At 36.5% G+C, this 25,424-nt stretch overlaps 1 protein-coding gene across 5 annotated transcripts in view; it reads left to right on the plus strand.

Annotated features, from left to right (window-relative positions):
- LOC142344502 (uncharacterized) overlaps positions 1-25,424 on the plus strand; it is a 90,126-nt gene that overhangs the window by 44,143 nt on the left and 20,559 nt on the right. For all 5 annotated transcript variants that reach the window (XM_075396202.1, XM_075396200.1, XM_075396198.1 and 2 more), the window contains exons 6-8: positions 1,716-1,914; positions 4,579-4,951; positions 10,129-10,291. In XM_075396202.1, the coding sequence (XP_075252317.1) occupies positions 1,716-1,914; positions 4,579-4,951; positions 10,129-10,291 (735 nt within the window). The remainder of the gene's footprint in view (positions 1-1,715; positions 1,915-4,578; positions 4,952-10,128; positions 10,292-25,424) is intronic.

A 25,424-nucleotide genomic window follows, 5' to 3' on the forward strand; every position in this document is an offset into this window, starting at 1 on the left:
AACTGTTTAAAAACTATCTTTTCGGCAAGCGTTCAAAATTCATGGTTCGTCACTGTTCATTCAGGTCTTCTTTCAGGATTCTGTGACCTTTTTGAAGCAATTGTAATGGGAAACGTAATTTTTACATTAAATTAGAGATGTAACATTTTAGAGTTTTTCGAAATATTTTGTCAACTTTGTTATTTGAAAATACGCATTTGTCGTTACTTAAAGCTGCAATTTGCAGCAAATATAACAGAATTTTTCTAATTCTTCATGATTTCGGACAGCGTTTGCAATCTCCCTCCACTTGTCTCAAACATTTAAGGGAATAAACTATCTAGGAGTAGTTCTCAGTTCTCTCTTTCTCTCCCTCTCCTTATCTCTCTCTCTCTCTCTCTATCTATCTCTCTCCAACTCTAACAGACACACCAAACTCATTTTAAACACGAACACGCACACACATACCACATATACATACACCAACACAAGCGAGTGCAAGCACATATGAACAGCGACACCAAAAAACCTTAAAAATTTAAGTGTTTTTTTGGCGTCTGATGTGTTCTCAAGTATCATCTTCTTTTGTTTAAGTGCTGATTAATTTGCTGGAAAACTAGGTGTTGTTTTTTTGTGGAAAATGTATCGGTAATCGTAAAACTGCTAACGAAATTTGAAATGAACGTTTGGAAATTTTTCGAAATGTTTTGTATCTTTGTTGTTTAATGAGCACAATTTACCAACTCGCGTGATTAAAATCTCGTGGACGTGTTTTGAAATATATTCAATAAAACCAAATTTGAATTTTTTTAATTTAATACTTCAATTGGTAGCAAATGATAAGTATTTTTTATAGTTTATTCATAATTATGACAGTTTTTGCCTCTAACCGTGTCTACCATGTAGGGGAACGTTAAATTTTGTCCTTAAAAGCTCTCATTTACTATCGTTGGAGAACATTAGTTATCTGTATAACTAATTTGTCGGCGCTTTCATTGCTTTAAGTAAAAGTGCTTTTATAGAAGTTTTTAGTTTTTTTGATATTTCAAATTACAGAAACGCTCACATTCTGGAAAAGGTCAGTTCCAGGAGCATTTTCAGATTACGGATAAGTGGAAAGAAATTTCTTGAACTTTTTAGAAAATTTTGAACATTTGTACCAAATGCTTCCAACTGGCGATCGATAAATTCTCTAAATCTCAAATTTGTCCGTGTTTCATTTTCTAGTTGAAATTGGTTCCAGCGATCTGCTCTGACAATATAAAGAATACAAATTGTAAAAATAAGAACAAATTTTCATCTTTTCTTTTCAAAAATGAATTTGGTTGATTTGATGTTCAATTCATGAAACTTGTTTTTTTGCGCCTTCCCGAAGCTTTAAAATAATGATATGGCTAATTTATTGAACTAAGAAAAATTGTTCGCAAAAATAACGCTAGAATTTTTCTTCTGCTTTTATGTTTTGAATTTCAAAGTTGGTTTTTACTGTTTTGAGAACTCTAAATTGCCCGAAGTCTTCTGTTTTCCAAAAAAAAATTTTTGTATTTAGAAATAAAGATTTGTATAATCGTTTTCAACCAGCAGAAAACATAGAGACCGATAAATTTCAAAAAAAAAACAAAATGTTTCATTTTTTAAAAAAACACGAAAGTTTAAGTTCATTGGTTCACTGGAGGGCCATTTTCATCGCTAATATAACATCAATTTGGGTTAAGTGGCTGCTAGGTGCTTTTTAGATGGTGAACGAAGTAAAGTACAGGGTACTGCACAAGCTAACCGCAATTTGCTGGGGTTCTCTGGACATTTGAGCAAAGACGGGCTCCATGTCGTGTTTGGAGCTCCTATGTTTGGAACACAAGCAGGATATGTTTTGATACAGTACAGAAAAGATCGGGAGACAGACAAGTTTAATGAATACATGAAAACCGCAGATACGTTAGTATACTAGACACTTCCTTTTCATCTGGCGGAATATATCCATCGTCGCATTAAAGCTATCCAAGCCCATATCTGTTCTGAAAACCGCTAGTTTGTAAAAACAAAAAATAAAAAAAATCGTTTACAGGGATAAGAAATATAATCTGCTTTCATCCTGTGGCTTAGTAAGTTAAAAATTTTGATCTTCGTTCGTACAGAATAGTTGCTAAGTATAGTCAACCGCTCAAGAGGCAGTTCAACTTCGTTCATTAAGTTTTTGAAAAAAATCACAGTAACTCACATTGAAAATACTTACTGAGTGGAAATATGAGTTTACTGCTCATTAGTCTAAGATTATGGTCCTATTTAGTTACCTTCCATAGCAAAATATTTTTGTTGTAATAGGTCGAAATTTTTTGCCATATTTTTTTGATTCTTGAGAGTTCCTATGGCGACTAAAAATTATAATCTAACACATTTACTTAGAATATCAAAGAGTGTTCTATTCAAAGAAGACTCCCCTATTTCAAGCAATAGGTTTAAGAGTGCATTGAACCCATGCGATGATGAAAATTACCAAACAATTGCCAGCTTCATCAAAAACTATCAAATTTTAAAGCCCTGCAGAGGAATTTAAAACATTCGAAATTATTTGTTCTTTTCCTTGGTGTCTGTTTTCTTCACCCTTATTCTTGTAATCCCACTGTATTATAGCCTAAAAATTTGATCCTTTTTCATTTTACCGCGCAAAAAATCAACTCCAACATAGTTTCAGCCCCATTTTAGCATTACCATAATTGGAGAAATTTAAGTCTCAATCAGTTCTAATTAATCTGATTAATGGAAATTAAAATGTGGATTAAATTACTGCTTGTGAATAGAACATTGCAACACCTCAATCATTTATCATTTCACCCCCATTTGATCTGTAAAATAACGGCTCTAAATTGTCGTGAAAATAAGGCAAAAGACTCAATTGTAAAAAGCAAAGTTACAACCATTAGCGAACTAGTTGTCTCATCTAATCCCCAATAGGGCATTTAAAAGCCATTGAAAAGTGAATCGAGCTCTAGAACAGTTTTTGTTTTTATTATATTTTGAATCAACTTGATGACTGCTGATTTTCAGAGAACGTTTTCTAAAAATAAATAAATATTGGCAGTAGATGAGGATGATTTTTATGTATGGAAATTTCTTTCGATAGATGACAACAAGGAAGAAACTGACATTCAAATCTGTAGGGCCACTGTCAGTTTCTATTAATTTTGTATTTGAATTGATTCGGGTCTCTTCTGTTAATTTAGTATTTCATCTTTGCTCAAGATTTTTAAGTTGACGCACTGCTTCCGGCCTCTCAGAGCTACGTCGAAGCTTCATATCTTAACTCGTTAGAGATTTGATCCCAGGCGTTAGTTTTTTGATGGGACCCCTAATTGGCAAAACAATTTGTCAATATTTGTACATAAAAGGTGCACAGCATTGCAGCTGACAAACATTTATATATGAAGTTCATTGAATTTTAGGTGTTAAACATCAGATTAAACTTTGTTCTGATTCGCACAATTATGCCTATTTCAAAATTGGGTTTTCGATTTCAGCTTAGATCTTTTCAATTGGAAAGTACCAGTTTTTCCGTCTGTCAGAATCAACCATTTTAACACTTTTCTGATTCCGATCAAATTTCAACAAAAAAGAGGTCAGACAGGGCACGTGTTCTTTTTCGATCAAAGGTATTGAGCAAAAATCCGTTGCTGTCATTACTCTTTGATTTCAAATAAAGGCAAGTTGTTTAATCCGGCACTCCTCAAGGGCAGTGGTTTTGCGTTATTTGGGTCCTTTAAATTTTAGCTCTGCTTATTGTTCAATTAATTGGTCGCCAAAATAGAGAAAAAAGTTTTTGTGTGAAACTGATTTTGGGGTGAATCAATTGCACAGGGTTAATTGTCTGAGGGGCAAAGTTATATCGTTTTAAATAATGGGAGGTTAAATCAATCGGGGTGAAAAGAAGTAAAACGCTTTTTTTCTAATTCCTCAAAATAAGGTGCATACCAAATTTTCTACGTTAATTTTAAAGTATCCTAAAAGTATATTGATTTTTACTTGTTGTATATTTGTCTTTTTTCATGATTCGGCAAAGTGAACACTTTTTGCGAGTAAATTTACTCTATTTTGTGAATGTTCTCCGATTGCTCTTAGCAACGTATCATTTCGACACAAATCACAGAAATCCCAATTTGCAAGTAACTGCACAAAAGACCTTCGCTACTTTTAAGGAGATCAACTGCAAAATCGATTGATCGACAAGATAGACAAGTTAGTTATAATGTGAAACTTTGTTTTTCAATGTCAGATCTTAAGTAACTCTTTAAAGCAGTTCGAGAAATCAGTTGTATGCTATCTCAAACATTTGTTGCTATTTTCCATAAAGTCCCGAAATATACGTTTTCGGGCGTGATGTTAAAAAAAGGTTGGACGATTGAAGTTTTAAGTGTTCAGTTCAAATATCGTGATAATAATTTTAGTATAAAAAATAAAGTTCGCTGTAGAAGCAGTTACAAGCCAATTATTAACAAATTATACGAGGTATTCGCTCACAAGTCCTCATAACAGTGATAATATAGAATTTTGGAATATTCACAAATGTCCTTCTTGATGAGTGCAAACTCCAAAATTTGTTTCTAGGAAGCTCTTCTACCTGTGTGATCCTGACAAACTGAAAAAGTACAAAGGATACGACGAATCGGGAAGAGAAGATATTTTACTGAACTCATTTGCGTGCGACCAAGACATGACGCTAGGGTACTCGCTGACATCGCTGCAAATCGGACGTGGGAATGTCTACATAGCTACTGGTGGACCACGCGCTTTCGGATTGAAAGGGATGATCAAAATTTTTAAGTTCAATGGCAATGAACAATATGTAAAAGATTCCTTCACGTTCATTGATCCTGTCATTGGGGAGGAATTCAACTCCGGATTTGGGACATCAATTGTGGGGGCTGATTTGGACGGTGATGAAGTTGATGAACTCGTTGTGGGAGAACCCTACCGTAGCGTGAGTAAAAATAGCAGCAAAGTGATCAAAAAGTTACTTTTGTTCAACTCTCGTTCCGATAACGACTGTTGCGTAATTTACCGATGAATAGCACGAAAATATGAAAAAATGGCAAAACTCTGTTTCAGAATTTGGGTATCTTTTCCGCCAGTCTTTTCTCGCCACTTTTGATAAATGAAGAGTGGCCAGAAAAAAGTGGAGCAAAAAGAAAGTTTGTTGCGGCGTAAGATATGCAAATGTTATAATCGCAACGAATGTTGATTTAAAACTACCACACGATTGTTATCGCCCTCTCGAAGTTATCCAACAGCTGAGCAATGAACGAGAAAATGTAAGAAAACAGAAATTTCGGAAAAGACATTGATGATAACTGATCAGGAGGGAGGTCATCAGTCAAAAAAAATGTAATGAAAGAAAAAACAGTGACCCAAAAAAATTGTTTTGCCAACAGGTCATTGAGTGAATGCCTTTGGATACCAAAGAAATCAATTAAACTAAATATGTGAATGAACGGAGTGTCCATGACCAAAATGTTGCAGTGAACTTACAATAAAAAACAATTTGCGCCAAATAAGTTTTGTGGCGCATTTCGATTTGTGGCTGAGTCTGAGTGAGTGTGCGTGTGTGTGAGTGAGCGTCTGTGTTTATGTGAGCGTGCGTACGTGCGTAACAAAACAAAAGAACTCACACAAAAAGAGAAAAATCAAAGTTTAAACAAAATTCCACAGAAACAGAAATTTATTGTTACTCATAGTCCAAAAAGTCATTGTTTCTCTTCAAACAGAAACTGAGTGGAAACGGCATATCTTTGTTTACCAATTGCATATACGAAAAAACTAACAAAAAGCAACAAACGCAGTGAAATCTTACATCTAATTTTCCTTCAATAGCCATTGCCAAAGAGTTGTGTACTGTAGTCCCCGAAGAACTATGATTGTGCATCATTAGATTATTATTTCCAGCAGTTACTCCATACCATGAATCGAATTCTCACGAGAAAAGACAAAAATGCCGGGAAAATAACGAACTAGTGGAAACAGAGTAAGAAGAGTTTTTATTATTGAGAACTGAATTAATAAATCATCATTTATTTCCTCCAACTGTATCATCTCAGCAAAACAGAATTTCGAAAAACTCTTTTGCAGAAAGATTTTGTGAGTGGCTTTCGGATGGTACAACTTATGACTTCCTCTGATGAATTTAAGGGTTGGGTGTCGCAAATTTCAGATTAAAAAGAACAGGCCAACATGTAGTTTAATCTCTCATTACATGAACTGGTTCAAACAAAAATAACTTTTGAAAAATCTTAAATGGTTTACCGCATAATGTATGCAAATAATCAAAACGCAAGTTTTATCCGACACTTTAGATTTTCACAGAATGAAAAAACACGGAAATGAAAGTATCAATCAGCAGGAGATCAAATTTTGAAGACAGTTTGCTTATTGAAACAATCGAGAGAAGTTTGATTTCCTCCAATTAATTTCCATCTGTCAGCTATTGCTTATTCCACGCCTGATTTAATTGTTCTGGGTTTTTTTTACCTCTCTAAGTGTTCATTAGAAAAAATGCTATTTATTCTGATTAAAATTCCACGCTGAGCAAAAAGCTATTACCTCATAGTTTTCTTTAATTCAACTTCGTCAGGCGATAATCTCCCATATTAAACAATTTTCCTCAAAAAGCTCAGCAAAAAAAAGGTTTAAATTAAAAACAAAAATTCAACTTAAAAGGACTAGCTCATTTTCTCTCTCCAACAGCTATTAACACATACATATACCCACAAAGTCAAAAACACAGACGCACACACACACACACACGCACGGACAAAGCACATACGCTCAAACATTGTCTCTTTCAGTATTTCCTTTTCTTTTTCTCTTTTGGTCTTCGTCTCTCTCCCGCTCTCTCTCTCTCTCTCTCTCTCTCTCTCTCTCTCTCTCTCTCTTTCTCTCTCTCTCTCTCTCTCTCTCTCTCTCTCTTTCGCGCTCTATCTCTCTTTTTCATCATTTTGTAGTCTTTATTTTTTACATTCTTTTGTTTTTCCTCAATCACCACTTTCTTCTTTCTCCAGTTTGTTCAGTTTTTTCATTTGGAGTTGCTTCGTTTAGTGTTTTGTGGGTTTGCTGTGTGTTTTCTTTTTTAATCCCTGTTTCTACCAACTCGTTTATCTTTTTCCACTTTTGCTTTTATGTGACTATAAATTTCCACTTTTTTCTTTCTCTCTCTCTATCTCTCTCTCTCTCTCACACACACACACATACACACTCATATGTCTCCCTCTTTCTGTCTTTTTTTGGTTCTTTCTTTCTTTCTCTTTCTCTCTCTCTCTCTCTCTCTGCCTATTTTGCTTTTCTCTGGGTTTCTGTCCATTGTACATTATCTCTGGTCTATATTTCAACCTTTCATTGGTCCTCATTTTTTCTCTTTTGCTTTTCCTTGCAGTTTTCTCTATATCCCACCTTTCGTTAGTTTTTTACCTTAATCAGGTTTCTTTCTTTCCGTGCCGTATTCATGTTTCCGGTGCCCTTTTCTTTACTTGTTTTTTTGCTTTGTTTTTTTAAAATCAGTTTGGGCTGTTTTGTCTCTTAATTGGAAGTTGTTTTGTTTCCCACGATTGCAATCAATGCTACAAAATAAAAATATCTAAATAGACAGTAGGTTAAAATTGGTACTCGGTTTTTAACTTAAACTTTATATTGCTCTGTTTTCTTTTGTGAAACTTTGAACTAGAATAGAAACTTTTTTGGCTGAACTTTTCTGTTTTGTCTACTCGTCTGGTCATATCAGTGAAATGATTGCACGTACATCAGAGTATGTCGTTTTTTATACTTATGAAATGTAAAACACACAGATAGCTTTTACGGACCTGCTCGTTGTCCATTTATCAACTCTCATTGGTTTAACAACACTTTCATAATTTTGCGATGAAATAACCTAATAGTTCCCGATGACTACTGCAATCATCCGAGTTAGATAACAAACGTAAGGTAAAAATCACCCATCGGTGCAGCGTTTTTTACACCTATAGTTGGCCTTTGTAACATAGATATTGAGGTTTTTTATGCCCAGGGAGCAGTAAAGCCAAAAATTTAAAACTTGATTTTACACTATTTGGGCCTTTAATTAGGAAAAACAGTGCGCAAACGTTTTGTTTATACTCTTTTCTATTTTCCTCTTTATTGTTGCAGAAAAACTAAACGTGGAATTGAACAAACATGGAAAAAAGATGATTGTTTTATGAGAATTCGCTGTTTTGCTTATTTTTGTCATTTGATTATTGGACAGAACTTTGGAGACAGAACAAATACTCCGTCGTGTTGAATAGCCGCAGTGATTTGTATTTTCCCTTCATCAGATCCCATGATCTCCTAAATTGCTCAACTGCTTGAGTTAAGGACATAGAGTTTAACTGGAAACGTCCAGTTATCTCTGGCATGCGTCACAGGTACTCAAAATATGTTATTGGAGTAATGTCATTTGATAACTCAGCGTCATTTGTCATTTACAATTCAATGTGCAGGAAAGTATCTGTCTCATGCCTTCCTTAAAACTTTACTTTCTTGCTACCTAAGTTCCGTTAAGTTGACATTCGCCAGCATGCCAAAAAATTTGACTGTTTATCACTTGCCTGACTAATCGAGTTATCAATGTTGGCGTCTTTTTATCCCTGCAATCCAGTCCCTAAGTGATTGGAGTGGAGTTCTAGTGTGGAAACTGTTCCGTCCCTACATTTAACCTGTTCAAACACGCACTAATAGGAGGTCCCTTAACGCCCGTAAACAACGACTCATCCAACCTGCGCTTAATAATAACTAGTAATCTTCTACTTTGCAAACAGTTAACCGGATATCAGCTTATAGTTAACGGCGACAAGCTCTAACACCGTAGGTGATGAGCTTTCACCCACCTGTATGCCCATAATAGCTAGTCGCATTGCTCTTATGAGCACGTGACCACTTTGAACTCTTAATCTAAATGGCAGGCGCCAGCCGAGAAGCACTTTAAAACTGTTAGCTGAAATTTAATGGTTCGAGAAAACAACCCTATGCTACTATACTAATGTTTGTTCAGTTTGAAGGAATCCTCTATCGCTCGCAGAGTTATGGTTATTCAAGCCTTGAATTTTGGGCTCTATACAGATATCATCGAAATGAATCACTTTCGTTTTGAAGCATCCGGATTTTTTGGACATAAAAGCACTCACGCTTTTAAAATATCGCGGATGTTATGTTCCCAAAATTTTCTAAATGCGTCTGAATTGAGTAAAAAAAGCGATACACCAAATTGGGTTGGAAACTTTGTTTTCTCAAAACTATCAATAATCTACATTGTGTGCGATTTTTTGTCTTGGTAATGTTTATTTCTCAAAAGGAATCAACCTAAAATCGGGATCGAGACTGAAAGTGGACAATAGGCAGTCAAAAAGAATGCTAGACTTGCTACTCCTGACCCTGTTTTTGTCAGTTGACTTACTTCAATGTAAAAATGTATGTTTTAGCTACACATAGCTTTGCGACCTTTTATTTTGAAAATGATCGAAATTTTGCAATAAAATACTACAAAGATTCTAATGAAATGGACAATTTCAGACCTTACCATACAGATTTTACTATCTTCAAAACTGCTTTTTTGGGGTCCGGGAGACAAATATTTCTGAAGCATAATCTGTAAGTTTGACTTTTAGACCAAAATGGCTTTGAAAAAGGAAAATTGGAATTTACTTAGACATGCGTTGTTGACAGTATAATCCGCAACTTCCTTCGTTCAGTCAAACGTAGTCTTCAAATAACACCATCTCCAATGCGGTGATATAGAAAAACGGAGAGCACCATTTTTAGGCGGTCAACATACAGGCCGCAATTCAGTATCATATGCTTCTCGAATTCATATAACCCGAGAATTTAATACATCTTCTACTCTGACAAGCCCAAATACTTATTTAGGATCATACTTTAGCTCGCTCGAACAATTTATGATCTGACCTCAGTTCGTCCAAACTTTGGCTCGACTTCAGTTCTCTTCAATTTTTCTGATCTGAATTTGGCTCGTCTCAGGCCCTGTCTTGCACCGTGTACTTATAAACACCCCCCCCCCACCGGCGCGTTTAATCATAAGCAATTTTGAAGAACTATGACCTCGAACTGGGATATGAGTTTGAAAGAGATTGATTTCAGAACGATCTAACAGACACATACAATTCTGGAGTGGTCTCAATATACAAGTACTCAAAAGCTGCCAACAAGTTTAGCCTGAAATATGTGCTCCAGTCGCCCAAACCTTCTCAGTCCAACATGTTTGGGTTCAAAGTGGCATGTCTGGGAGACATGGACGCTGATGGTAACTAATTTATCATTGGATCTTCTTTTATTTCGGTACCTAGTTTTTTTGAACATATTAACCATCCCCCCCCCCCCCCCGCAAACACACACGCACACACACACGTGTTATATAGTTATACCTACCTATTACAGTTTGTAGCAGGGAGTCATGAAAGCGTTGGGGGCATATGATATCCAAAGCCTGATTGTATCTTCTTAGCATTAGAGAAATTTTTGGTATTTGGAGCTAATGGACCCCCTTTCGCTTTAGCCTCCTCAATTACAGTCAAAAGCGGTTTTTATAGCCTGATAATTGTATATGATTACAACACTCTAAATAAATTAAATATAACTTGATGTTAACGGAGTTAATGTAAACTAATCGAAGGTAAGATAAACGTTGAGAGACAAGTTTGAGTAAAGGTAAATTTACAAATTTACCTTCACTTTTTTCAAAGTTTTCCAGTACAAAAAGGCAAATTCTTACTATCATTCTATCCTTTATTATTTGCTCTCAAACCAGAATTGTACCAAATATATTTATGCTGCTGGTAACGCAATTTTTGCACTTCCAAGATTTCGAATTTTTGTCTGATAATTTGTATTTTTTGTCTGATAATTTGAATTTTTGTCTGATAAAATCGTGCATAGCACTTGCCTTTTTAGTATTATAGTTTGCGTTCTCCACGTGCCATCAGTTTTGCTGCGTTACTCACACATTAATATCAAAATTATTTTTCAGTTTCATTCGTTCCAGCGTTCCCTACGTGATAGAAACTGATTTAGTTATTGACAAGGTCAGCCTCTCCTCTTTCGTTTGAGATCAATTCTTACCAATATTGCTAACCATGTTTTTAATAGCCGCACAGCGATAGCTGGGGCTATTATTGGCCTTCAATTGGTTTTTTACAATTCAAAGAATTTGAATTGTATTGGGGCGCTGTCTTTTTTTAAGATCTGTTCACACATTTTTATGATTTTTGAAGTCGAATTGGAGCAGTGATTTTGGTCACACCGAAACAGGAAATGGAATGAAAAAGCGAGTGGTTTTGCGGCGTGAAATTTTGTAGCTCAAATTTTAAAGTAGAGTGAGAAAACGGTGTTTGAACAAAAATTCGCTTTATCGGTAGTGGTTTTCAGTTCACATGCGGCAATTTCACTTTGATTTTTTAGTGTGTTTTTTTTTGTTTCTTGGATCCATTTTTTTTAAAATGGTTTCCCCAATCCATTCATAGTTCATTCTATACCTAGTTTTTTGTTTGAACCAAATTTCCATTTCTCGCTAAAGGGTTTTTGTTTTCATGCGGCATTTTTGTTTTTTTAATCTGATTTTTTTAGAAATGTTTTTTCCAATTCACTCATAGTCAAATTAACCAAAATTTAACATATCAGCCTTAAAAAAAAGACGAATTTTTTTTGTTTGTTTTTTTTACTTTTTTTTAAGACTGCAGATCTACGAAGCTATTGCGGCTATTGTCTGGCAATCTGCCAGCTATGTTTTTCTGATGTTTTTTCAATCCCTCCTGACCGATCTTTTTTCATTTTCCATGTTTCTTATGTCTATCGAGAGCGTTTCGAATGTTTTGTACAAACTGACTTGTGAAAAAAAAGCGTAGATATCTAACTCGAAAAGTTTGTTTTTTACTATTTAACCCGAGATACCATGAACCCATCTTTTTAGGTATAAATATTTTTAAAAAAAAACATTGTATGCTCAGCTGAATCTATTTTAACTGAGTATATTTTTTGTAAAAAAAAAATGAAGTGTTCACCTTCTGTGTAATTAAATAACTCTTTTCAGGTCGAGAGGATATCTTGGTTACTGCTCTAACGGAAGAAACTTTTGACCGCGAAGGAATGAGTTCAAAGTCTTAATCAGTACTGGCGAGTTAAAACCTTTTTTTAAAACTTTTTCAAAAGAACTTTTTTATTGGAGACTAATGCCCCCTTTTGTACAAACAACAACTTTACTTTAGACGAGAATTCAGAAAGGCTTATGATATGTTATAGTAAGCAGGAGGGCGTGATTTATTTATCTGTTAGCATAACCGTGTGAGCATGGCCATTAATAAGTGTCCATTAATTCAACGCACCATTATTACTTTTACACTGTAGCATTTCGACACTCGTTATGTTTCTCAAGGCCTAATGACCTCGTCTTAATCCATTGACATCATGATAATTCGAAAAGCAGAAGTAAAATATTTATTGACTAAGAAAACAGTAATCGGGGCTATGTTTTCAAGTGATTCAAAGAGTAAATTTTCTGAATCAGTGCAGATTAAGACTCGGAATTCAGGTTATAAATCTTCCGGAAAAGTTTATCTGTATAGCGGGTTGCTTCTCAGTTCTATTTACTCAGACCCGTCGAGACAAAATGAGGAACCGAAACCTCTGCAAGAAATATCTTCGGAGCCCCTGCAAGAAAACAGTCTGGACGGCAGTTTGTCATTGTTCGGTTTTAGCATCGGCACTTCTCGAGTTGACCTTGACCTAAACGGCTTTGCGGATTTAGTCGTGGGCGACCCGAGTGGAAACGCCCAAAATGCGCAAGTATTTTACGCTAATACGTACATACGATTTATTCACGCGGACACAATTCCGAAACGAGTTCTCTTTCAAACGTTTGGGGTTGATCCGGATTGTCCGTACAAAAATTACCAGTTTTGCCAGGAAATAGTTTCCTTCTAAATACTAAAATATGTCCAAAATTGGTTAAAATAAGTTATATGCAGTCTTGTGGATCCATTTAACATGTACAATATATTTTTTTCTCGAAGCCGATTGTCCTGTTTTTGCACGTACTATTTTTCAATATTTGCAGAAGTATTGTTAACGGGCAGAGCAAACTTCTGATATGTTGAATATTCGCTTTTTTGAAAAAATGTTTGTTTTTTAAAACAATTTTTAATCAAAACCCTCAAATCAAACAGGTATAATTAAAAGTGATCAAAACAAATATATTGCTCATTAAAGAGCCTACGAGAGCTTTCATTAGTGAAACCGATTGACAGAACAACAAAAACTACTACAAAACAGGCAGCTGAGCAAAATCAAAATTGAATGTAGGCAGAATCCGATATTTCACTCAGTTTTTTTTTTCAAAATAAATTCTAATCAAAATATTGGAAACAGTTTGGTATGATTGAATTCAATTTAATGTATTTAACTAATAGCCATTAGAGGGCCACTTAGACTTTTCCTTTGTGATACTAATTATAAACAATTATAGATTGCGCCAAAGCCACAAATTTCGAAAATCAATTCCAGAAATTGCAGCGACTGAGAACTGTAATTAATTAGACAGAATGAAAAAAAGTACGAAAACAGGCAGAGTTCAAAACCACCCTCGGATTTCTCAAGAGAAGCTAAGTTATTTTAATTTTTTTTTAAAAAAAAATTGGATGTGTAAGAAAAAAACCAAATAAATTTGATTAATAAGATTTGATAAATAAGATAATAAGTGGCAGAACAACCAATATTAAAAGAAGACAATTTTAAAATTCTTTTAAATAAGGCGCTTAATTAGAGATCCAATTAGAACTACCACTAATGATACTGAGTGGTAGAACACAAAAAAATACAATACAGGCAAAATACAATAAATCAGTAATTTTATCTTAAAAATAATTAATTTCTTAGTTAAAAAATCTTAAGTTGTTTTTTGAAGGTCTTTAGAAGAATAAATCTCAAGCAAAGAAGATCAGAGCATAGCTTCATTACACATCTGGCTCTATTAGAAGTCGAGTTCCATGAACCTCAAGCGCCTATGAAACCATATTTCAGGACCTGCAAAAATGTTGGGGGACATGAAAGTCCGATATTGAGACGAAGACTTTCGGAGAAAGGTAAGTGATCAAGTTAGTTTTAGGTAACTGATAGCTCAGTAGGCGTTAGTTAGTTAAGCGGATAAATTGAGGAATGTTCCCTGAAAAAGCCACCGCGGACTAAAAACAAACTGTATTCACAAGCCTTTGCCAATCCGATTCAGATCAGCGCCTGGTTGTCAATGGGACTATGTTTAAAATGGCTCCCGTGGCCATGGTTCACTAGCTTTTCACCGTGGAAATGTCACCAATGAGCAAACTTTAGTCTATTTGATTGGAAAGTCAAGAAGCCTAATTAAAATTGAGAGTAGTTGACAAATACTTCTGCTTAGTAGCAATTTTGGCGACTTGTCTAGACTCCAAATGAAGTCTTTTGTAAACCCAATCTTTTTAAAAACTCTTTTGAGTTTTTTGTTGACCCAAACCCACTTTAATGTTTTGTTAGTAGGCAGCAAAAGCGTATTTATCAGTTTTTTGTGTGCGGTAGCTTGCGATTTTTGCCACCCTGTATAACTGAAAGGTGGTTGGTGGTAAATGGGAAAACCCTGTGGTTTCTGATTTTATCATTCATTTCCCTGCACCATTCTGCTCTTCGCATAATTGTTTTCTAGGGGGAAAATTATCTAGTAAGATATATTGAGTAAAGTGCAGACGACAACCTTAACTTTTATTCAGAGAAATATATATCACAGAGTAGTTTCACATCTGCGATAGCAGAGCTTCAAGATAAAATGTGGTTATACTTTTGCAGCCTGTGTAAATTAGAAGGCGTTTATTGTAGCACTATTAGACGAATTCTGATCTTTTGCTGGTTTTAGTTTCCATGCCACGAACCGTTTATGATTGTTTCGATATTTTGGAGACAACAAAAATTATATATCTTGATGCGACAGTCATATATGGTTATGATTGATTTTAATAATTATTTTCGCCTGTTCTTTTTCTCAGTTGAACAATTTTTGTATTGTTTGGGTTATGCTTATTTAATTTTTACTCATTTTTAGAACCCAAATTGAAACAGTTTTTATACATGCAATTAACCCAGTGCGAAAAAAATAAAGAATTGTTGATATTAAAATAGATTACGACTGAGGGAAAGTATGGATGTCGTATCCTGGTGGGAAGAGAGAAGATCTTGTTATGATGAGTTCCAAGTTTAAAAATTGGGAAATATCATAACTGTTTTCTTCAAATTGATAACTATTTTCCTCGTGCTGAGTATTTCTCAAAATTATATCGTAAAACTTAAGCTAAATAAAATCAAGTAGGAAACATTTTTGAGGACAGAAAGTGAACTTTACCTTGGAAAATCGTGGAATCAACCGATCCGATCCGCTTTGGCCAAACAGACCTCCAAAACCAGAAAAGTGGGCGTTCAAAAACTCGTTCACAATTTACGTGCATTTCTCCAAACAAGACGTTGACGATGAAAAGAACAAAGAAGTCCTTGTAGTTGATCCAATTTTTTCATTGTACACTTTTGGACCAGAAACGAATAGTCAAAACGCTTATTTTTTCGTTTGCGGTAATATTTCAAAGTTTTTCGGACTTAAAATGTTTATTTTTGCGCACACTGGAATGTTGCATAGGGGCGAAAAAATTGAGCTGAATAGAAATTATGAATCGGACACAGTGTTGGCTTCCCAAATATCCCAGCGCATTGACATATCAATAGGACCCTTAGCCGATGTGAACATGAAAGTGATTCCCAAATTTAAAACAGTGATTCTGGGCCAACTTGAAACGAATACTTCCATTGAAATTAGTGTTACAACAAAATCTGGCCAAAACGAAAGTTTTGTTGACGGTTTTCTGGCTGTGAACTTGGGAGAGTCGGCGATAACTTTGATCAATGCTATATCGCATCCGGTCAGTTTAGTGTCTTGCAGACAACAAAGTAAGCAAATGGTTATTTATTAAATTCAGTCTATTGGGTCTATTAGGTTACTTAACGTAAGAAATAGGCTAAATTAAGGCCATGGGTGAACCAGTAGTGAATAACATATAAATTCCGAGCCCCCTATCATTTCATCCCACTTTGTATAATTGGCACTATTAGCATTAAAGATTAGGGGTACCTAATGTTTGGGTAAAGAACTTCGGTATTGAGACAAAATAAAAGATTGGTAAGGTTTTGCGAAAGCGTTTTTGGGTGAAAAGTTTGCGGACTGAAATTGTGGAGGGGGGGATCTTTTCTAATCTCTCTCCCCTTTTGCAAAAGGCTGATCGATGAATAGAATTCAAGCGATCAATTTATAGATAATTCCAACAATTGCCCCCCTTTGGTACCTAGTAGAGAATCGCCCCCCTTCTGTGCTATATTTTACAACAATATTACTTGGCCTACAGTTTAGATAGCCAAATACCAGTTTACGCCCGATTGCAGATTGCTGTTCACGGCCATGTCTCTCATGGGCTGTGGGGATGTAAAAGTCCGCCCACCGACTCGCCAATTGGAATTTTTTTTGCTTTGTTTTCCAATCCGGGGAAATTATATAGCGTAGTGCTTTTTATTTTACCCAGTTTAACATAATATGCACATTCGTGAAAAGTTATTAGTCGTCGTTGATTGGTTAATAAACCTCTCGCTTAATTTTTATTCAAGAATAGCTTCCCTTTTGCAAAAGAGGGGTAATTGTTGAAAAGATCCCTTTTGCGTTTGAAGTATGAACACAAATTAATGCCCTGTAGTTTAAAGAACTTTTCAATGCCCTGTAGAACTTTTCACCGTATACTCAAAGATATTGCCATCAAAAGTTACAAAAGTTAAAATATTTACAACAGTTCACAAATATTAGTATGGGAACTCTATCAGCAAAATTATTTTAATTTTTATATAACTTTGTTACTTCGTGCTCGTCAGTAAATTGTAGCATTCGAAACAATAAATAATTAATAAAGCGGAATAAGATAAAAACAATAACAAAGGCAAAATTAAGAAGTGTTTGAATAAATTAAGGTGTAAATTTGACGTTCACATTTGGATGTTAGTGACAAAATGCCGTCAGATTAAACCACAATTGCCAAAAATTACAAATCGTGGATAAATTTGATGAATATTTACACTTCAGAGTCAATTAAAACTAATCTTTCCTATTGTCCTTTCTGTCAACACTCGCTTATAAGCAAAATCTTAAAAAAGGATGCAGGTAATGATTACACTTTCGAGTAATTTTACTGGATTAAATTTTACGTTTAGCAACGTAATGCAGTACGAAGAGTGGAGATCTCAAATAACCTTTATTTCCAAATGCAAACATTGCTAGTCGTTTTGATTGGTGCTGTGCAATAATAATAGTTTTTCTGCAGCCTTAACCAAAGATGAGATATGGAAAATTTTCCAGTTTCTGAATTTACTTTTGAACCCCCGATATGCTATTTTTTTGCTTTGAACCCTCGGTAAGATTTTATTTGCTTATAAAAATTTGGTTTTCCTTAAAAAATGAGTTTTTGAAAACCTTGAAAATTTATAGCTATTCAGCTGTATTTATTCACAAGTGCAAAAAATATAGAAATGTGGAATAATGAGACAAATACTTACAAATTAGAGTGAATTCGAGCTAGTTCTTTGTACTGTCGCCTCTGTCGACAAACGCCTATAAATATAACTATAAAAGGCGGTTGCGGATTATGCTTACACTTTGGAGTAATTTTACTTGATCAAATTGTACGTTTAGCAAGGTAATGCAGTAAGAACAATGGAGAGCTCATATAATCTTATACATCATTTGAGTGACAGGTTGCCTTGAAGAAAAACAAAAAATCTATGAAACAAAATTGTACCGGAAACAACTTCAATTGTCTTTCAAGAAGTATAGGGGAATTGATGTGGACCGAAAACGTGATCACAATTATCCTGTAGTTAACATCAATATCTTGCAATTCAATTTTGGTCCCTTAGATAACCTGCAAAAATAATCAAAAGCCTGCAATCATTTATGAATTTTTGAAATAATTGCAGCCATAATCATGCTGGAAGCCACGGAAAATCTGAACAATTTTAGTTGTGTTGCGAGTGCTTGATTAAAAGCCAAGCAGACCTAAAATCAAATCTTGATTTTAAAAACTTTTGAATTTTTTCATTATGATTTTTTTTCGGTTTTTTTTTTAAAATAGTACTGAATCTCATCAAGTAATGAAACACGGTGCTCATGTTAAAACTTTTTTTTCAGCATTTTTCTAATTGCATTTAACTGGCCCACAAGTTTGATTGAGTGCACTCTCATTCGTACCCGATTTAAAGAAATAATCTCTAAAGTTGAGTTATGTTCAGCTCTCCTTTTTACTTCTAACTGTAAACACTGCCTGTTATTTTAATTGGGGTTGCGCAACAAAATAATTTTTTCAGCTTTAACCAAAGATGAGAGATGGAAAAATTTCACAGTGTCTGGAATTGCTTTCGAATTCCAGATCTGCAATTATTTTATTGCTTGTGAGAAAAAGTTTTTCCTTAAAAAAGAAAAGAAAAACCTTGATCAATTTCGTCTATTCAGCACTATTTTTTCACCATTGACAAAGATTAATGTTGGGTTATGGGTTTTCGCAGGCAAAACAATTGTGAAAAGAAATAGTATTACGCAGAAAAAGATTATGACTGTTAACAACAAATTAGTTTTGTTTTAGAAAGTAGTTTTACGACTTAGAAAATTGCTGGGCCCATAACCTGTTGGGTTATGGGTTTTCGCAAGCGGAATAAAAGCGTTTTTAACTAAGTAGAAAAATTATTTTCTCAAAGTGAGAGAATGACAAGAATTATATTTTGCAGTAGAATTTATAGATTTACAGGAGAGATCTGATTATTAGATCAAGATGGTGATTTGATTTTGGGGATGAGAAAAAGCTCAAAAATTAGCTCTATATATACCCATTATCAGTGCACGAAAGTCAAGATACAAAACTAATATTAGCACCATGATTTACAGCGGGAGTCGCAAGGGTTATCCAATATGGTTTGCTTCTGCAAATTCCCCAGAAATCAGTCGCAGGGGGTAACATAGATGGTATGCATTTACACTTTTTTAAGAAGTCGTTCACATTTCCGGTGGTATTGTAATCATTCGATACATACTAGGAAGATTTTACATCAAATAATCTCACTCTAATATTAGTTATATAGATTCACCAATTTGAACCAAATATTGATTCTAAGCACCATTTCTTGACGATTCATTTATATAAATTCTGTGATCAACATCAATTTGCCCTTGTCATTGTAATCTGGTAAGTTAAACTTTCTTTCTAATTCTCACTAAGTTCAAGCCTATAGTTTAATTGATATTCTAACACCCACACTCAGACTTGAGTTGATTGCGTAGAGTCTGTGTACATCAAAACAGTTCTGAAAGTTTCTACCTTCGATACGGGTAAAGATTTCGTGAAGATGTCGGCTGCCATCTTGTCAGTAGGAACTTAATGAATTGAAATAGTCCTATCTTCCGTCTTGTCCCGAATAAAGTGAAATTTTGTCTCAATGTGTTTGCTCCTCTTGTGCATGACTGGGATTGGCTAAAGTTAATACAACTGTGGTTTTCCACTCAATTGCTATTGGATGTTTCTGTTGGATGCCGAAACCCTCCAGAAATTGTTTCAAATACAATGCTTCTTGAACTGCTTTTGCCTATGCCCTGATATTCTGCTTCTGATGACGAAAGAGCAACTGTGATCTGCTTCTTGACACCCCAGCTGAGTGCTGCTCCACGTCCGTTGAGCTTGAAGTAGTAGCCCGTCGTTGATTTTCTGTCGTTCACATCACTAGACCAGTCTGCATTACTTCCCCCACTAAATCATAACTAGCTTTTTTGTGAAAGTAATTTTTAAACCTTTTGAACTTTGAAGATATCGCAGAAGTCTTTTTCCGCACATCCAGTGTTGATTGGTAGGTGCATTCATGTGTCTGGACAGAATGTTGACTGTGAATAGGATATCTGGCTTCGTCTGTTTGGCCAGATACAGAAGTGATCCAACCAAGTTTTTGTAGATCCTCTGGTCCACTTCTTGGTCTCCGTTCTTTGCTGTCTGAAGTTTCAAATTCAAATTAGCTGGAGTTCTTGAGGGTTTGTATTGATCCATTTGAAACCACTCAAGCATTGTTTCTATGGAGCGTTCTTGGTCAACTGTGACTTTGCTTCCTTCTTGTCTGATTAGTAGACCCAGAAACCTGTTCAATCTTCCTCTCTCTTCCATGTGAATTGTTGCTTCGAGAGCCTTTTTGACAGCGGAGATCACTGTCATGCTTCATGATGCCACTATGATGTCGTCAACCCAGACCAAGATGAAAGTGTGACCCTCTTTTGCTTCTCTTGCGAACAAGCAATGATCATTCCTGCTCCTGATGAACCCCTGTCTCAGTAGGAAGTTTTCCAGTTCCTTATACCAGTTGTTAGCTGCCTGTTTCAAACCATAAATTGATTTATTCAGTCGGCATACTAACTACTAACTTTTCCCCATCTGATCCTTGTTTTACAAGCCCCTGTGGCTGTTCCAGATACACTTCTTCTTCTATTGGTGAGTGCAGGAAAGCCTTCTTGACATCAAACTGGTGCATCACATGGCTCTGCTTCGCTGAAAGTTGAAGAAGAATCCTGAATGTCTCTGGCTTACAGGTAGGCGCAAAAGTCTCAAAATAGTCCAGTCTTTCCACCTGTTTGAAGCCTTTCGCCACATAGGGTGCTTTGTATTTGTCCACTTGACCACTGGGTCCCAATTCTGCTTTGTAGACCCCCCATCTGCCCGGTATGACATCCCTGTCTGTGGGTGGTCTCACTAGGTTCCAAGTCTCGTTGTCTTGGAGTGCCTTGACCTCGTCCTTCATTTCCCGGTGCCACTGGTCCCAATTATCACTTTGCTTGGCTTCGTAGACTGTTTTGGGTTCCACATAGTCACCCTCAGTCACAACAAGATGGGTCCTGACTTCTCCAAAAAATTGCTGAACATTCCTGGCTCGTGTCCCTCGTCTGGGCTCTGCCCTGTCCGCTTGCTCCAGTGCCTCTTCAAAGAAGCCAACTGTCCTCCGTTTCACTGTTTTCCAGTGACTCCGAGTCTCTGAGACTCCCACTTATTGCAGTAGATTCTTCATCCAGTGCTGCTTCCTCAACATCTGAGGCATCTCGTCTCAGTGTCGTTTATTGACTGTTAACGCTCTCTGCGTAACGCCACTCCTCCTTTATTGCAGTAGATTTGCCCTGCTCCTCTTTGCTCCCATCGTCTTGATGACCATCATCTGGATGCCAGATCCCCAGTTGCTGTGACCCCTCATCTAGTAGGTCGGGCGTCTTTGTGTTCTCTGGGATTGGGCCCACTTCGGACTCCTTGATGATCACATCTCGAACTGCCACAACCTTGCGTGTGTTGGGTACGCACACCAGGTATATCCGTTGTCTCCTTCAGTGTAACCCACAAATTTTCCTTTTAGTGTCTTGGGTTCAAATTTGCTGACATCTCTGTCCCGCTTCCTCAGGAAGACTGTGCAACCAAAAATAGATAGCTTACTAATTGAAAGCTCAGGTTTTATACCTCGCATCAGCTCTGCAGGGCAATTTTTTTCTCCTTGTCTCACAACCAAGTTCCTGGTCCTTGTTGCATGGATAATTGCTGCTCCCCACATCATCTTGGGAAGACCCGAGTCAATGAGCAAGCATCTTGCCATCTCCAGCAGTGTCCTGTTGTTGCACCTCTCAGCTAACCCATTCTGTTGTGGCGTCTCTGATATGGTATTCTCCTGTAGAATGCCTGCATCTAAACAGTACATCTTGAACTGCTCTTGGAGCAACTCCTTCGCATTGTCTTATCTCAGCTTCTTGGGTGTCCCCACACTAAAAACAAACTTCCTCAGGCTGGCCAGTGCTTCACTCTTTGCCTTAAGCAAGTCCACAAACACAAACTTCATGTTCTGGTCTGCAAACACAAGACAGAACCGGAACCCTGACAGTGACTCTACTCTGAAAGCTCCCATCACGTCTGTGAATACTCTCTCCGGCTTCTCTTCTGCTTGGGTCTTTGCCACTCTTGGTAATGGAGTCTTTGTGATCATGCCAATGCGCACACATTACATACATCATCGAGTTCCCCCGCTGTCTTTGGTGCATTCCTGACCACATCCGCTTGATTCAATTGACCCAATCGTCTGTGCCACTCCCTTGCACTGTCAAGTTTCACGCTGTTGGAACTCATCTTGAATTCTAAAACGCTGCAGCGTAAGTAAAACAAATTAATTTCTTGTGTTAATTATACCCGAGTTCCCTTCTGTATTTTCATGCAGCTATTTCTTTTTTCGAAAGTGGAGCTATGTCCCCACTCCGTGCATCTTGAGACTGATAAGATGTTTGAAGAATAGTCGGGCACACACGAAATATTTTTGAGTTCGCATTGGAATTCATTTTTGTTTGAGGGTATGCTGATCCTCACACAGCCTCTGCCCACCACTCTGGAAGCCTCTCGGTTGGGATTTCTGACCTTTTATTTAATGGGCACAAACTCCAGGCACGCATCGTTGCTCGTCACTATAAGATCTGTACAACCACTGTCCACCAGCATGCATGCTGTCTTCCACTGGGTAAGAGCTGCCCAGTATTCCTCGTCTGGTGAAGCCAATGATTGACCCATTGCCACTGACTCATGTTTGCCTCCATCTTTTTGTCTCCTGCATGCCCTGTCTGGTTGACTTTTCTCCCCACACTTGCTGCATTGTGCTGTCTCCTACTTCCTGCAGTCCTGGGCAAAGTGTCCGGGATCTCACACACAAAGCAGTTTTCTTTCTTGGGTCCTTTCTTGAAGTCACGCTTCACTGCCAGTGCCACTGAACCCCTTTGTCTCTTGTGTCTCTTGGCTGTGCTCCCATGGGAGGTCTGCAGCGTTTTCCTCAAATCTGTGAAGTTCGTTGCCGAGTTAAAACTTTCCTGTATAAAAAAGACTTTCGTACCTCATTCGCAGACCGTTGAGTACCAAGGCGTTGAAGAGGGTCTCTGAGACTGCTTCTCCTGCTTCTTGTAGCCTTGTGAGCAACTCCTGTCCTCTGATGAAGAAGCTATCTAAATCCTCAGCATTCTCAAGCTTCAGTCGAGCAAGCTGTGCCACCAAATTCACCACTGTCGGCGTCTCCACACTCTGAAATCTCTCTTGCAAAAGCTTCCATGCCTTTGCTCCATCTCCGATACCGTCATTTCCCACCCAGTCTTGTCTCATCAGCATGAGGGGTGTTGCATCTAGAGTCAGTGCCAGATGGCACCACACATTGTTCCGTTTCTCCTTGATATCTGCAACTTATTTCTCATATGCATCCTTCAGCACCTCGTGGTTCTTCTTTTCATCACTGCTCGCCTCATTGGCTAGTGGTGCAGGCTCATTGGGTTGCTCCTCTGTTGCAAGTAGTGATTTGTAGAGTCCCTTTGTCTGCATCATTGCCACAAATCTTGTGCTCCAGATTGGAAAGTCCTGTGCCTTTCCTGTGTAGGTTAGCAGCTTCACTGTCTGTTGATCCATCGTAGTTTGAGCAGGCAAAACAGTAGTGAAAAGAAAAGGTACTACGCAGAAAAAGATTATGACTGTTAACAACAAATTAATTTTTTTTTAGAAAGTAGTTTTACGACTTCGAAAACTGCTGGGCCCATAACCTGTTGGGTTATGGGTTTTCGCAAGCGGAACAAAAGCGTTTTTAATTAAGTAGAGGAATAATTTTCTCAAGGTGAGAGAATGACAAGAATGATATTTTACAGTAGAATTTAGAGATTTACAAGAGAGATCTGATTATTGGATCAAGATGGTGATTTGATTTTGGGGATGAAAAAAGGCTCAAAAGTCAGCTGTATATATACCCATTATCAGTGCGCAAAAGTCAAGATACAAAACTAATCATAGCACCATGATTTACAGCGGGAGTCGCAAGGGTTATCCAATATGGTTTGCTTCTGCAAATTTCCCAGAAATCAGTCGCAGGGGGTATCACAGATGGTATGCAATATAACTTTTCTAAGAAATCGTTCACATTTCCGGTGATATTATAATCATTCAATGCATGCTGGGAAGATTTTACATCAAATAATCTCACTCTAATATCAGTTATCTATATTCACCAGTTTGAACCGAATATTGATTCTAAGCACCATTTCTTGACGATTCATTTATATAAGTTCTGTGATCAACATCAATTTGCTCTTGTTATTGTAATCTGGTAAGTTAAACTTTCTTTCTAATTCTCATTAAGTTCAAGACTATAATTTGATCGATATTCTAACAATTAAGAAATGGGGAAAATATGACGGACAATTGCACTTTCCTTAAAAATGAAATGAAAAACCTTGAACAATTTTGTCTGTTCAGCTCTATTTTTTCACAAGTGGCAAAGATTAAGAAATGTGGAAAATATGACGGACACTTGAACTTTAGAGTGAATTTGAACTAATTCTTCCTACTGTTGCTTCTGTCCATACACGCTTTTGTAACCGGAAAAATTGTAACCGGGAGAACCCAATTGCTTTTCAAGAAATATAGCGGCTTGATTTGAACAGAAACTGTGATCACAACCATGGCTTAGTTAACATCAAGTTCTTGACATTCATATTTGACCCATTAAATAGTCTAAAATGTATAGTCATAAGCGTGCAAAGCATGGCAATTTCTCGAAAGAAATATAGCGATAGTCATGCTGAATTCTATGACAACTCTGGCCAAATCTACCACAACCCATGCGGGTTGCGGAGAGATGTTCATAAAACCAAGCACACGTAAAACCAAATCTTGATTATAAAAATGTTCCAAACTTTTTTTGCTATAAAATTACTGACTAATAATGAAAAACAGTGCTTAAAGAAATTCTTTTTTTCAGTTTTTTCTATTTTGTTTCACCAGTCGCACCAGTTTGATTTAGTGCCTTTTTGTTCTTACTCTATATACACCAGATCTCAAAAGTTGAGTTGAATTGCGATCATAATTTTATTTCTAACTGCAGACACTGCCTGTCTTTTTGATTGCCTGTGTGTGGCAATATCAACTTTATTTAGCTTAAACCACAGTTGAGAGATAGAAGTTTTTTACAATGTCTGAAATCGCCTTTGAACCCTCGAACAGCCAATTTTTCGTGCTTATAAGAACCTGTTTTCTTTATAAAATTGAATTTTAGAAAAATGTTGTATAAAACTTGAACGTTTCTGCATTTCACACCACAGATTTAAATATATATTATAAATATATAGCTTTGGTGTTTCCTTATGAAATTTTGCTTGATTTATAAAAAAAAGTATTAAGCTCGACCAATAAAAAAATTCCTTGATTTTAACTACTATTAACCTCCACAGTGTACTTAAAATCAATAGTTCCATAGTCTTTTCATAG

Source organism: Convolutriloba macropyga, chromosome 8 (assembly GCF_964194025.1).
Source record: "Convolutriloba macropyga chromosome 8, txConMacr16.3, whole genome shotgun sequence".
NCBI lineage: Eukaryota > Metazoa > Xenacoelomorpha > Acoela > Convolutidae > Convolutriloba > Convolutriloba macropyga.